Source organism: Leucopleurus acutus (assembly GCF_964270905.1).
Source record: "Leucopleurus acutus genome assembly, chromosome: 12".
Lineage (NCBI taxonomy): Eukaryota > Metazoa > Chordata > Mammalia > Artiodactyla > Delphinidae > Leucopleurus > Leucopleurus acutus.
In genome coordinates, this window is record NC_139154.1 from 43,102,128 (window position 1) to 43,115,105 (window position 12,978).

The 12,978-nt window shown below is 34.6% G+C and overlaps 1 protein-coding gene across 1 annotated transcript; it reads left to right on the plus strand.

The window, feature by feature from the left end:
• Positions 1-533: 533 nt before the first annotated feature.
• On the plus strand, positions 534-6,986 carry TDRD15 (tudor domain containing 15; the record flags this gene model as incomplete). Its single annotated transcript, XM_082852313.1, is given in 20 exon segments — positions 534-1,202; positions 1,205-1,501; positions 1,503-1,647; positions 1,650-1,924; positions 1,928-2,356; positions 2,359-2,409; positions 2,413-2,443; positions 2,446-2,894; positions 2,897-3,059; positions 3,251-3,357; positions 3,361-4,171; positions 4,174-4,842; positions 4,845-5,051; positions 5,054-5,122; positions 5,125-5,714; positions 5,716-5,917; positions 5,920-6,045; positions 6,048-6,118; positions 6,120-6,172; positions 6,174-6,986. Coding segments are annotated over 20 exon segments (6,027 nt in total). The 3' UTR covers positions 6,787-6,986.
• Positions 6,987-12,978: the final 5,992 nt, after the last annotated feature.

Here is a 12,978-nt window from a genome sequence, read left to right on the forward strand (position 1 = left end):
AAATATTGCTAATTGACACAGAGTGGGGAGTGTGAACAGTGTGTCCCCTGTTGGTTCACCATCCAACCTTGCTTCTAGCACTCACCCCCTTGAATTAGGGGTTGTTGGAAGAGGTCTGAATGAGGGAAAGTAGTTTTCTTACAGGAGGGGAGGAGTTTTTCCAGTAGTGTTTATTTGGCTTCCTTTTATTATACCATATCAGTCCAATATCTAGTAGAAATTTGTTAGTCTCTGAAAAATATTGCTTTTTTCTGTTTTCCAGTGATTATATATATTCTCCCTATTTTTTATGTTCTTTTGGTTGTTTCGATGGAATTTTTTGAAAGTGTGGAAGGCAGTGAACAGTTAAATGCATTTTGTTTCTCTTCATCTTGTCCAGTGTATATAACTTTTACCAACATGTTCAGTTTGGTAAATGCAGGCAAAGAATTATTTTTAAGATTTGTGTTTATATACTATAAGGCTAATTTCATTTAATTTTGACAGCTGTCTGTCCAGAAGCTAATAGGTACTTATTATTTGCTTTTTAGAAAATGGATTCTACATCTCTGTTACCAACATTTTTAGATGTGAATCTGACAATATCACATATAGAATGTTTTCCCAAGGACGTTCTGGTGAAATTTCAAGGCAGAAATAATAGTGAATGTGAGTTTGACTACCACATATTGCAGAGGGAAATACAGCATATTCCAAAAGTAAAAAATAATGTGGACATTGATGAATTTTGTTTGGTAGAAGAAAGAATATCAGGAGAATGGCAGAGAGGAAGAGTTGTGGAAAAGAAAAATGATCTGTATACTGTGCTCCTCATAGATCGCGGAGAAGAACTGAGAGTTGACAGTATGCAGGTTGCTTCAGCCTGTGGCAACTTATTTGATCTACCACCATGGGTAATGTTTGGCATTTTTGCCAACATATTACCAACTGGGGGAAAATGGTGTCCTAAGGCTTTGAATTACTTCAAGTCATTGGTAGGACTACAAGTGAAAGGTTGTGTACGAGCTATTTTGCCTCTTCAGATGATTCTTCTTGAAGTGCCAAAAATTATATCCCAGGTTCTTGAATTACAATTAGGGAGACTTACTGATGGAGATTCATTTTGTCTTATTGTGGAAATGGTAAAAGAATTCCCCAAACAAATGCCAGATTCATTACAACATAAAAGACCTGAATTATCATTAAGTAATAATACTTATACTTACTTGATATTCAACGTGTTCTGGATAATTTGCAACCATCTTTGTCAGTAGGCAGCATTGAAAGTGTAAAAGTATCATCTGCCGTGAGCCCAAGTAAATTTTATTGCCAACTAATTAAATGGATTCCCGAGTTAGAAAACTTGACAGTGTGTTTGACTTTGCATTATGATATTATCAGTCAAGAAGGTAGTCCCACATGTGATAATTTTGGAGTACTTTGTGTTGCCAAAAGGAGAAATGGACAGTGGCATAGAGGAATTCTTCAGCAATTCTTCTTGCCCAATTCTTCAGCAATTCTTCTTGCCCAATAATCAAGTGAAAATTTGGTTTATGGATTATGGCAGTAGTGAGGCTATACCCTCAATTCACGTAAAGAAACTTAAACAGGATTTTATTTTAGTACCATTATTTTCATTTCCGTGTTCTCTGACATATTTACACAGTCCAGAGATGCAAGAAAATTTCAGCTAAGTGTATTTAAACAAGCCTTGTTAGGACAAATAGTATATGCACACCTTGATTGGTTCAGTAAGGATGAGCATTTGTATTATGTAACATTACAAACTCAAGAGTCTACAATTACTTCTAAGTGTCTGCTAAAGACCGTAGGCATCCAAGTACTTTGTCCAGTGTCTGATTCAAAAATCTCAAATATGTTGAGGGAGACTAGTGCCTCAGATGTAAACAGCTTTGCAGTTGAGAGTTTTATTGCAAATACTGAATGATCGATAGATTCTCTAAATAAAAAAGACACTTTGAAAGTAGATTTTCCTATTAAAACTGTAGAAATGGAGATAGAAGCTATCTACATAGCTTTTGTAGCATATGTATTAAACCCATCAAATTTCTGGATATGTACTAATGAACATCAAAATGAATTTCAAGATATAATGAAAAATATAAACAAATTTTATGATTTGTGTGAAAATGATGAACTGATTCTAAGAATTCCAGAACCTGGATTATTTTGTTGTGCTAGATACAGCAAGGACAGACGTTTTTATAGAGCTGTCATTACTGAAATTAATGGTTATAAAATTAATGTTTATTTCTTGGATTACGGAAATACTGATTCCATACCATTTTTTGATGTAAAAATTTTGCTTCCAGAGTTTTGTGAGTTGCCTGCCTTAGCCATGTGTTGTTCACTTGCATATATATATTTCCCGTTGAAGATTTATGGATGAAGGTAGCAGTTGATTATTTTTAAAAAATTGTCTTGAACAAAGCAATTTTGCTTCAAAGAAGTATACTGTAAATATTCAGAATATTGAAGCCTCAGAAACTATTGATGTTGTCTCTCTTATGTTACAAGCTGGATATGCAGAATATTGGGAAGTAGAACCAGAATGTTGTCCAAAATCTGTAAGTGAATATTCAGTGTTAAATTTAAAATCTAAAAACAAAGTAAATATTAAGAAAGTTATATCTGCCCTTCTTGAAGGACCTAAACCTGAAAAGTACCATTCAGATAAGCTAAAAGGAAGTAACTTTTCTTTGTTAAAGTCCCCAGCTGTTAACTTCCTAGATTTAAAAAACCCTTTCACCTTGTCTGTGAGACGTGAGTCACCATGGCCTTATAAAGAATATGTATTTAAACCAGGAACAGTCCTTGAAGTTAAGTGTTTTTACTATTATGGCCCAGGTGACTTCTCATGCCAGCTGCAATGTAAGTTAGCAGACTTAAAATTACTGAATTATTGGAACAACTTCAGGATTATTATAGTGTTCATTCTGATCTTTATCAGATTGGGCAGATTGCTTGTGTTGCTAAGTATTCTAAAGATGGGAAGTGGTATAGAGCTGCTATTTTGACTCAAGTATCAAAAAAGGAATTTGATGTTGGGGGCTTCCCGGGTGGCGCAGTGGTTGGGAGTCTGCCTGCCGATGCAGGGGACATGGGTTCGTGCCCCGGTCTGGGAAGATCCCACGTGCCGTGGAGTTGCTGGGCCCGTGAGCCATGGCCGCTGAGCCTGCGAATCCGGAGCCTGTGCTCCGCAACGGGAGAGGCCACAACAGTGAGAGGCCCGCGTACCGCAAAAAAAAAGAATTTGATGTGGTACTTGTTGATTATGGTTACCAGGAAAGAGTTTTAATTAAAGATTTTTCTGCTTTTAAACCATGTTTCCTTGTTTTAGAAGGTCAGGCCTTCAGATGAAGTCTTAACCATTTAGTTGAACCCATTAGTTGTAAAGTATTCAATTGGACGAGAGAAGCATGCAGAGACCTTGGGAATTTTATTTCTTCATTTAGAGGGTTATTGACTTGTGTCATCTATGCCTTAGTTCTTATATATCCAAACTGTTTATGTAATTTGGTGGATTTACAATCTCCATTTGCTAGTGCAAGAGAATTTCTTAATAATCATGGCTCTGCACAGTATAGTACAGTATCAAAGCCATTTCCATCTTCAGTTAGTCTTTACAGTTATTCTTCCTTCAATATAAAAATTGGAAGTGAGGAAGAAATATATATATCTCACATATATAGTCCCAAAAAGTTTTATTGCCAACTTAGTAGAAATAATAAAGACTTAGAGATGACAGAAACAAAAATCACAGAGATTAGTAACCTCAGTCAGTGCAACAAATCTGATTTTAGTAAAATGAGATTGTGTATATTTAAGTATGTAGAGGATGGTCTCCCTTATAGAGCTTTAGTGATGCCGACAGGTTCATTATCTGACTTCCTGGTATATTTTGTGGACTTTGGAAATAAGCAATTAGTAGAAGAAAGTATGTTGAGGGATGTTTCAGATGAGTTATCAGAGTTGCTGTTTACACCTATGCAAGCTATTAAATGTTTTTTGTCAGATCTTAGAGATGTAGATATTCCAGCAGAAATCAATAGCTGGTTTGAAGATAATTTTTTGGGAAAACCATTAAGGGCAATAATATTGTCCAAGGAGCCAGATGGCCAGCTTGGTGTAGACTTATATGATGGATATCAACATATAAATCAGAAAATAAAATGTTGATTCATGCTTATGGAGAAAAACATTGTGACCAAGCACAATGTGTGGAAAAGCGTCCTAAAACAAATGAGAAACTTGCTGTTTCCTTGAAAGGCAAAATAGAAAACAATTATCACCATAGTACAATAAGTAAAACTAGTCTAATAACATATTCTGAAAGCAAAATAGATCAGTTAATGAATTCCAAAAGTATATATGGCAGGCTTTTGAAACCATCAGTTTGTTATAAAGTTGAACTTGTGTCAAAAAACAAGGTGAAGAAGTCTTTGAATGATGGATTTAAAAATAAAGGTGTAAAAATTGCCCCTGGGTCTGCACATATTCTTGATGAAAGTGATGTGGACCAGAAATCAGTAAGGGTTGTATCACAGTCTTTTATCAGAGAATTAAATCAGGCAGCCTCACAAAACACATATAATCATGCTAGACCACAGATTAAAGACCTTCCTCAACCCAAAATTTACTTGAATGCCAAAGTTAAAGAATATGTTTCTAATATAAGTAATCCAGCAAGTTTCCATATTCAGCTTGCCGAGACTGAAAATGTAATCATGAGCCTAGCGGATGCTCTAAATGCAAGAAGAGCCAATACAGTGAAAGAGAGAAAATCAGTCAAACCTGTGGTGGGAGATCTTGTAGTTGCAGAATACTCTGGTGACAATGCCATTTTAAGAAAATTTTACTAGGAAATTCTTTTGAAGTGGAATTTATTGACTATGGTAACATTGGAGTAGTAAACACATCAAAAATTTATGAAATTAAGAAGGAATTCTTAACTATTCCTCAGCTAGGAGTTCATTCTTTCCTTAGTGGAGTAAAGTGGAATGAGCCTGATGAAATATGGTACAGCAAAACTGTGGATTATTTTGATTCAAGAGTAATAAAACAGTTTCTTGTGAGTTTTTGAAAAAGCATGAACAGAAATGGGAAGTAAATATAATTTGTGATGAAAATGTGTCATTAATGAACTACTGAAATGGACAGCATGTTCAAAACTACAGAAAACAGTATTGCAAATCCCTAAGGTTGTCTCTCAAAAGGTGAGCCCTATTGATAAAGAAAGGAAGGAAGGACTATCAAATGAGTATGAAGGTTCTATGATCCTTCAACCATCCTACCAACAACTGGTTAATATTCCTTTTGAAGAGTTAAAACCTGGACAACTTGAAAAGGCTGAAATACTTTATGTTGCAAAATGTGGGATATTTTATGTGAAGTTATCTAAAAATAAAAAGATTTTATCAGATTTAACAGTATTAATTACTAAAGGAGTAAAAAAACCCTCTTTTTTATCAATGGCAAATATTGAAAAAGGCTTAGAATGCTTGGTAATATCTAAAAAAACTTTGAAGTGGTATCAATCAAAAGTAGGAAAAAAGTGTGTTGATAAGAAAGTGCTTGTTTTTTTAGTAGATCATGGTAGGTATGAAATAGTGCCCTTATGTAATACCAAGGTGTTTATTAATGAAAGCAGAAATATTCCAAGACAAGCTGTGCCTTGTAAATGGATTTGGTTTGAACATTTTAGGAACATTGCCATTTGAGTCCATTGTGTGCTTAGTTGCTCATTTGGAAATAAACATCCTTTTTCTGAAATATTTAGACTCTGCCTGGGAAGTAGAAATTTTGATAGATGGCCTGTTACTTTTGGAATATTTAAATTTAAATACAGTTCATGTTGAAGAAAACAAATTTAGATCTTCAGAAGTTATTTTCAACGTCGAATCTAAGACTCCTGTATCACATGTACAATAAGATCATTTACTTGGTCAGAATTCCAAAATGGTGGGCAATATTCTGGTATTGCCACTGCTGTTTCTGATCCATCAGACTTCTTTGTTCAGTTAGAAGATTTCTTTGACATAATGAAATCTCTATGTTGCTTTCTGATCTACCAGAAGACTTAGAAACAGTGCCTCAAGAGCACGTAATTCCAGGTTCTAAGTTGTTTGTTCAAATATGAATTGGAAGATCAGTGGAATAGGGTAGAAATTTCTTAAGTCTCTGATCAGTCTTCTTGTATTGATTGACTATGGATTTTCTGTTTACATACTTTATTCAGATATAAAAAATCTTAAAGTTGTTTCTGAGGAACTTCTGAATTTGCTGAGGCTAAGTTATCCTTGCATCTTATATGGTATCTTACCTGCTAAAGGGAAGCATTGGAATGAAGAAGCCAAAAGTTTTTTTCAAGATTTCCTGAGTAAACCAGGCTTAGTTTTTCAGTTTAGGGAATACAGTTTTGAAACAAAACTGAAGGTAGATATCATTCATGAGAAAAATACTTTGGCAGATATGTTAGTTGACTCTGTTCTTGCAATTTATTCTAAAGATTCAGATCATCTCAATGCAGTTACTGCTGCTGGACCTACTAAAATCCAATATAAATCAAAGAGTAAGCCTGTTTGCCAATTGTTAGATCAAAGTTATTACAAAAGAGAAAGTATGAATTGTATGTGCACTGAGAAGCAAAAGCTGAAAAGGCAGAAAACTATAAAGAGGAAAGATGTCTGTAAGAACCTCTTAAAGAAAAGCCATATTAGTAAAAGATTACATTCTAGAAATTTAACACTGAGGAAGAAGGTTGGTAGTGGAAAACATAATCCCTGAAGTACCACTGCATTTGATACATGTGCAGCAGCTTCATTTTGGGAACTACCTAATGGTTTGAATGATAACACCAATTGCATTGAAAACATTTCTGAAAAACTACCAAGTGGAGTACAGGAAAATAATACAATGGACTTGAGAACAGCAGAAAAAGCATTGCACGTTAATAAAAAAAAAATATCAGAACATTTGAAAGGTAAGTAGCCATTTAAAAAAAAAGATTTTCTGTAACTTTTGTAGATTTTTGATTCTTTAGAAGTTTGTTATTTACTAAAATTATTCAAGTTGAAAATATCCTGCAAGATTTTACTAAAAAATTTGAATAAATGGATAACTAGAAGTGATCACTTGAATTATAAAATGATGCTTCGCTATTTTTACCTTTTTTGAATGGTGACCCTTGATAATGTAATGAAAGTAGAGGGTTTGAACCACATATGCGTGCACACATGCATGACATTTTACACATTTCAGGGATTTCACAAAACTCCTGAAGGTCCATAGATCTCAGGTTGATCTTGCTACTATTAGAGAGCTTCCTGGGCTCATTTTGAAGAATCAGTTTTCTATTATGTTTCTTATCAGATTAAATATATCTTCAGGTTTTTTGAGTGTGATTCTCAGCATAATGATAATGCAGTTGAACTTACAGAATAAGCTGACTCCAGCACATTTCATCTGAAAATTTTTAGACATCAAATTGATTCTAAAATACTGTTAAAATTTTAATATTTTTACGTGCTAGAGTATTGTCAATTTGGCTTATGCATATTGTATTTCGTTTTCTGTATGGATTAGTGAGGATTTTGTAGGCTATAAAGAATGTTCTCTGCTTAATGAATGTTTGTTCTGCCTGTAAATTGGTATATTATTCCATATTATAACTAGTATCATAGCCGGTTACATTCTGTGAATGAATGGAGGTGTCGTGTTTTTGTTGATGTATTTTAGAAAGAGGATTTCATTTGAATTCATATTAGATGTTTTATAGTGAATTGATCAATGCTTTAAAATTGGCCCTTTTTTCTTATTTTTGAATCATTCTTTTATCACTCTTTTATCATAGTAGAGTGCTTATTTACTGTGTTCCAGGTACTGTGTGGTGATTTATGTGTATTAGCTCATTTAAAACTTACCACAATTCTATAAAGTAGGTTGATATTAAGGTTTAAAATGGACTCTAATAACTAGTATCCTGCTTCTTTGCCTGAATTCATAAACCACTTTACAGAGAGACAAGGAGAAAGACAATTGATGAGCAACATACCACATTTATTAAAAAAAAAAAATGATGAATGTGGCTTATATCCATGGGCAAATGGGTTCACCAATATTGAATCAATAAACTAGACTTACCACACAGGCACAGAGGAGTGTTTCTCCATATGGGGGCTTACCCATGTAAACCTTACAGCTTGAGGTAGTTATCTCTATAAAGGGAGAGAGGGAGGAGGAAGAGGCTAATCCAACATAGATCTTTCTCATTGTAAATGGACCAGTCAGATTGCCTCTACTCCTTGTGTATAAGGGAGGAAAGAGACCAGAGAATTGTTATGCTAGGAGTGTGCCTCAATCATGAATACTTCGACATGGAAGGAAGATCGGGAATGGGAAGCAGTACCCCTCTCCCCCAAAGTTATTATCACTATTTTATGGATAAGGCTCAGGGAAATTAAGTAAATTTCCCGTGCATATAAAGCTGGTAAGTAAGGAACTGAAAATTTAAACTCAGATTTCTCCAATTCCAAAGTCTACTTTTATTCATTATTTATACTTAAAAAAATAGTTTATTTGAGGAAGAGTTTTTCTATAAAACTCTTGATGATCAGTCCATACATTTTGGCACTTACATATCTTTTATTGTTCCTTTACCTGTGTATGTTTCTGCCTTCTTTGTTTTTCCTGTCAGATTCTTTAAGATCCCACTTTTGGTCCCCATTTCTATCTCACTTCCTGCATTCCTTAGCACACGGTGAATCAAAAAGTGAATTAAAGTGTGAAAGTAGCAGTTATAAAAGGAGTCAGGGAATCAAACAAATTATACTTCTTAAAAAATTTGAGGTCCCATTTAAGGAAAAATCATAACTTCAGTGAGACAAATAAAAGAAATATGGTTTTACGGACTAAGAATAGACTGATAAGTTTGCTATAATTATAGTTTTAAAACAAAACAAAAGAAAACAACATACACTGATTTATTTGTCTTGAGTACCATCCGAGCTCCTTCCACCTGTATTACTTGTCCAAGGGCAGTAGTAACCACTGCTGTTTGCTGCTGTTATTGCCTGCGGGCTCTCTGAGTCTAGAGGAAAATGGTTCTAGTAGTTCTTGTTTGAAGATAATCAATAAATATTGTACTTGAGAAACTCTCTCGCCTATTAAAAATGTTACCAGAGGGGCTCTAACAGCAGTGGTTTTCAACCTAGGCTTTGCATTGGCATTAAGAAAGGACGTTTTTTAAAACTCTGATGCCTGGGTCTCACTTTTAGAGATTGTTTTAATTGGTCAGGCTATGGCCTTGCCATTAGGATTTTAAAGTTCCCCAGGTGATTCTAGTGTAGAGCCAAGGTTGAGAACCACTATTCTAGAAAGTATTATGGATAACTTCCTGAATTATTTCGTGAGTGAAAATAGTAATTCTGGATTTTATGTGTGAAAACTTTTAGAATCTGTCCCTTTCTGTATTTGGAATCCAGACTATACATAATGAGTCACAGTAATCCTCTGCTAAACTTAATTCAGAGTAAAAGACGTTGTGTTAGAAATGGCCTAGCAGCATTATTTTAGTTATAGAAGTTGCTGCCTCTTATATTTAGAAAATTGGCTTAAATTTCTCATAGATTCAGCCTACTGTAACATATCAGTATTTAAACATTCAAGGTAATATTTTTAACATCTTTATTGGAGTATAATTGCTTTTACAGTGGTGTGTTTCTGCTTTATACCAAAGTGAATCAGCTATACATATACATATATCCCCATATCTCCTTCCTCTTGCGTCTCCCTCCCATCCTCCCTATCCCACCCCTCTAGGTGGTCACAAAGCACCGAGCTGATCTCCCTGTGCTATGCGGCTGCTTCCCACTAGCTATCTATTTTACATTTGGTAGTGTATATATGTCCATGCCACTCTCTCACTTCGTCCCAGCTTCCCCTTCCCCTGTCCTCAAGTCCATTCTCTACGTCTGCGTCTTTATTCCTGTCCTGCCCCTAGGTTCACCAGAACCTTTTTTTTTTTAGATTCCATTTATATGTGTTAGCGTATGGTATTTGTTTTTCTCTTTCTGACTTCACTCTGTACGACAGACTCTAGGTCCATCCACCTCACTACAAATAACTCAATTTCATTTCTTTTTATGGCTGAGTAATATTCCATTGTATATATGTGCCACATCTTCTTTATCCATTCATCTGTTGATGGACACTTAGGTTGCTTCCATGTCCTGGCTATTGTAAATAGAGCTGCAGTGAACATTTTGGTACATGATTCTTTTTGAATTATGGTTTTCTCAGGGTATATGCCCAGTAGTGGGATTGCTGGGTCGTATGGTAGTTCTATTTTTAGTTTTTCAAGGAACCTCCATACTGTTCTCCATAGTAGCTGTATTAATTTACATTCCCACCAACAGTGCAAGAGTGTTCCCTTTTCTCCACACCCTCTCCAGCATTTATTGTTTGTAGATTTTTTGATGATGGCCGTTCTGACTGGTGTGAGGTGATACCTCATTGTAGTTTTGATTTGCACTTCTCTAATGATTAATGATGTTGAGCATCCTTTCATGTGTTTGTTGACAATCTGTATATCTTCTTTGGAGAAATGTCTGTTTAGGTGTTCTGCCCATTTTTGGATTGGGTTGTTTGTTTTCTTGATATTGAGCTGCATGAGCTGCTTGTAAATTTTGGAGATTAATCCTTTGTCAGTTACTTCATTGGCAAATATTTTCTCCCATTCTGAGGATTGTCTTTTCATCTTGTTTATGGTTTCCTTTGCTGTGCAAAAGCTTTTAAGTTTCATTAGGTCCCATTTGTTTATTTTTGTTTTTATTTCCATTTCTCTAGGAGGTGGGTCAAAAAGGATCTTGCTGTGATTTATGTCATAGTGTTCTGCCTATGTTTTCCTCTAAGAGTTTGATAGTGTCTGGCCTTACATTTAGATCTTTAATCCATTTTGAGTTTATTTTTGTGTATGGTGTTAGGGAGTGTTCTAATTTCATTCTTTTACATGTAGCTGTCCAGTCTGTGTTTGATTTGCTTTTCTAGCTTCATGAGATGGAGACTTAGATTATTTTATTTTATTTTTTAGGTTGTGTTGGGTCTTCGTTGCTGCGTGTGGGCTTTCTCTACTTGCAGCAAGCAGGGGCTACTCTTCGTTGCCGTGTGTGGGCTTCTCATCTCGGTGGCTTTTCTCGTTGTGGAGCATGGGCTCTAGGTATGCGGGCTTCAGTAGTTGTGGCTCGCAGGCTCAGTAGTTGTGGCACATGGGCTTAGTTGCTCCATAGTATGTGGGATCTTCCCGGACCAGGGCTCGAACCTGTGTCCCCTGCATTAGCAGGCGGATTTTTAACCACTGCACCACCAGGGAAGTACACTTAGATTATATTAAAACTCTTTTTATAGTATTAATCATTTCCATAACAAACTTGTTTTTAAGCATTCTTCAGCTGCAGCCTGTAAATTTTGAAGTGTTTTCATTTTTTAAGTTATTTTCTAATATCTTTTAATTTATGTTAATTTGGTTATAATAACAGTGAATTTTTTAGTTGTTATCTTTCTTTGATTTTCATATTTTTGTATTTTAAAAAACAGAGGCATGTTTTCATATCATATACCCTTTTCAGGTGTGCAATTCAATGATTCTTTTTGGTAATTTAAAAATTGTGGATTATCATCATAAATAATTTTTATAACAGTTTTATCATCCAGTATCATTCCTGCTGCACATTTATTGTTAATCCCTGTATTTCATTGTGTGAATATACTAAGTTTTGGCTGTAATTTTCAACTGTTATGATTAATGCTGCTAAAAAGATATGTATGCAAGCATTTATGTGAATATATATGTTCATTTCTCTTGGATATATACCTGAGTAGAATTATTGGATCCTATGGTAAATTCATGTTTAACATTTAAAGAGTCACTGAACTGTTTTCCAAAGTGACTACCATTTTTACGTTTCTCCTGGTCATGTGTGTGTACCTGGTTTTCTGTATCCTTGTCAATATTTATTACCTGTCATTTTTATTCTTGCTACATTAGTGTATGTGAGATGTTACTTTCTGGTTTTAATTTGCTTTTCACTAATGACTAATGATTTTGGGCATTTTGTCATGTGGTTATTAGTCATTTTGTATATCTTTTTTGAATAAATATGTCCAAATTTTTTCACCATTAAAATATTTTTGTTGAGTAACAAGAGTTATTTATATATTCTGGTTACAAGGCCTATATCCTTTATATGGTTTACAAATATTTTTCCCCATTCTGTAGGTTATTTTTTCACTTTCTGGATTGATGCACTTTTGAAGCATAAGTGTTTTTAATTTTGGTAGAGTTCAGTGTACCTGTTTTTCTATTGTCACTTTTGCTTTCAGTGTCATATATAACAAATCATTGTCTAATCCAAGATGGTGAAGATTTACATGGGTTTTTCTGAGAGTTATAATTTCAGCTTTTATATATAGATCTTTGATCTAATTTGAGTTAATTTTATATGTGGTGTGAGGTGGGGTCTAACTTCACTCTTTTGCAGGTGGATATCCAGTTTTTACAACATTATTTATTAAAAAAAAAAAAACAAAACTACTCTGTGACTTCCCTGGTGGTCCAGTGATTAAGATTTCGCCTTCCAATGCAGGGGGTGTGGGTTCGATCCCTGGTCAGGGAAATAAGTTCCCACATGCCTCGCGGACAAAAAAACAGAAGCAATATTGTAACAAATTCAATAAAGACTTTAAAAATGGTCCACATCAAAAAAAAAAATCTTTAGAAACAGAGACTATTTTTTGTCTACTGAGTTGTCATGGAACCTTTGACAGTTGGTCAGAATCAATTGACCAAAAATGTAAGGATTTATTTGTGGACTCTTAATTCTATTCCATTGATATATATGACTAGTCTCATGCCAGTACCTTACTGCTTTGATTATTATAGCTTTGGAGTATTTTTTTTTTTTTTTTTTGCGGTACGCGGGC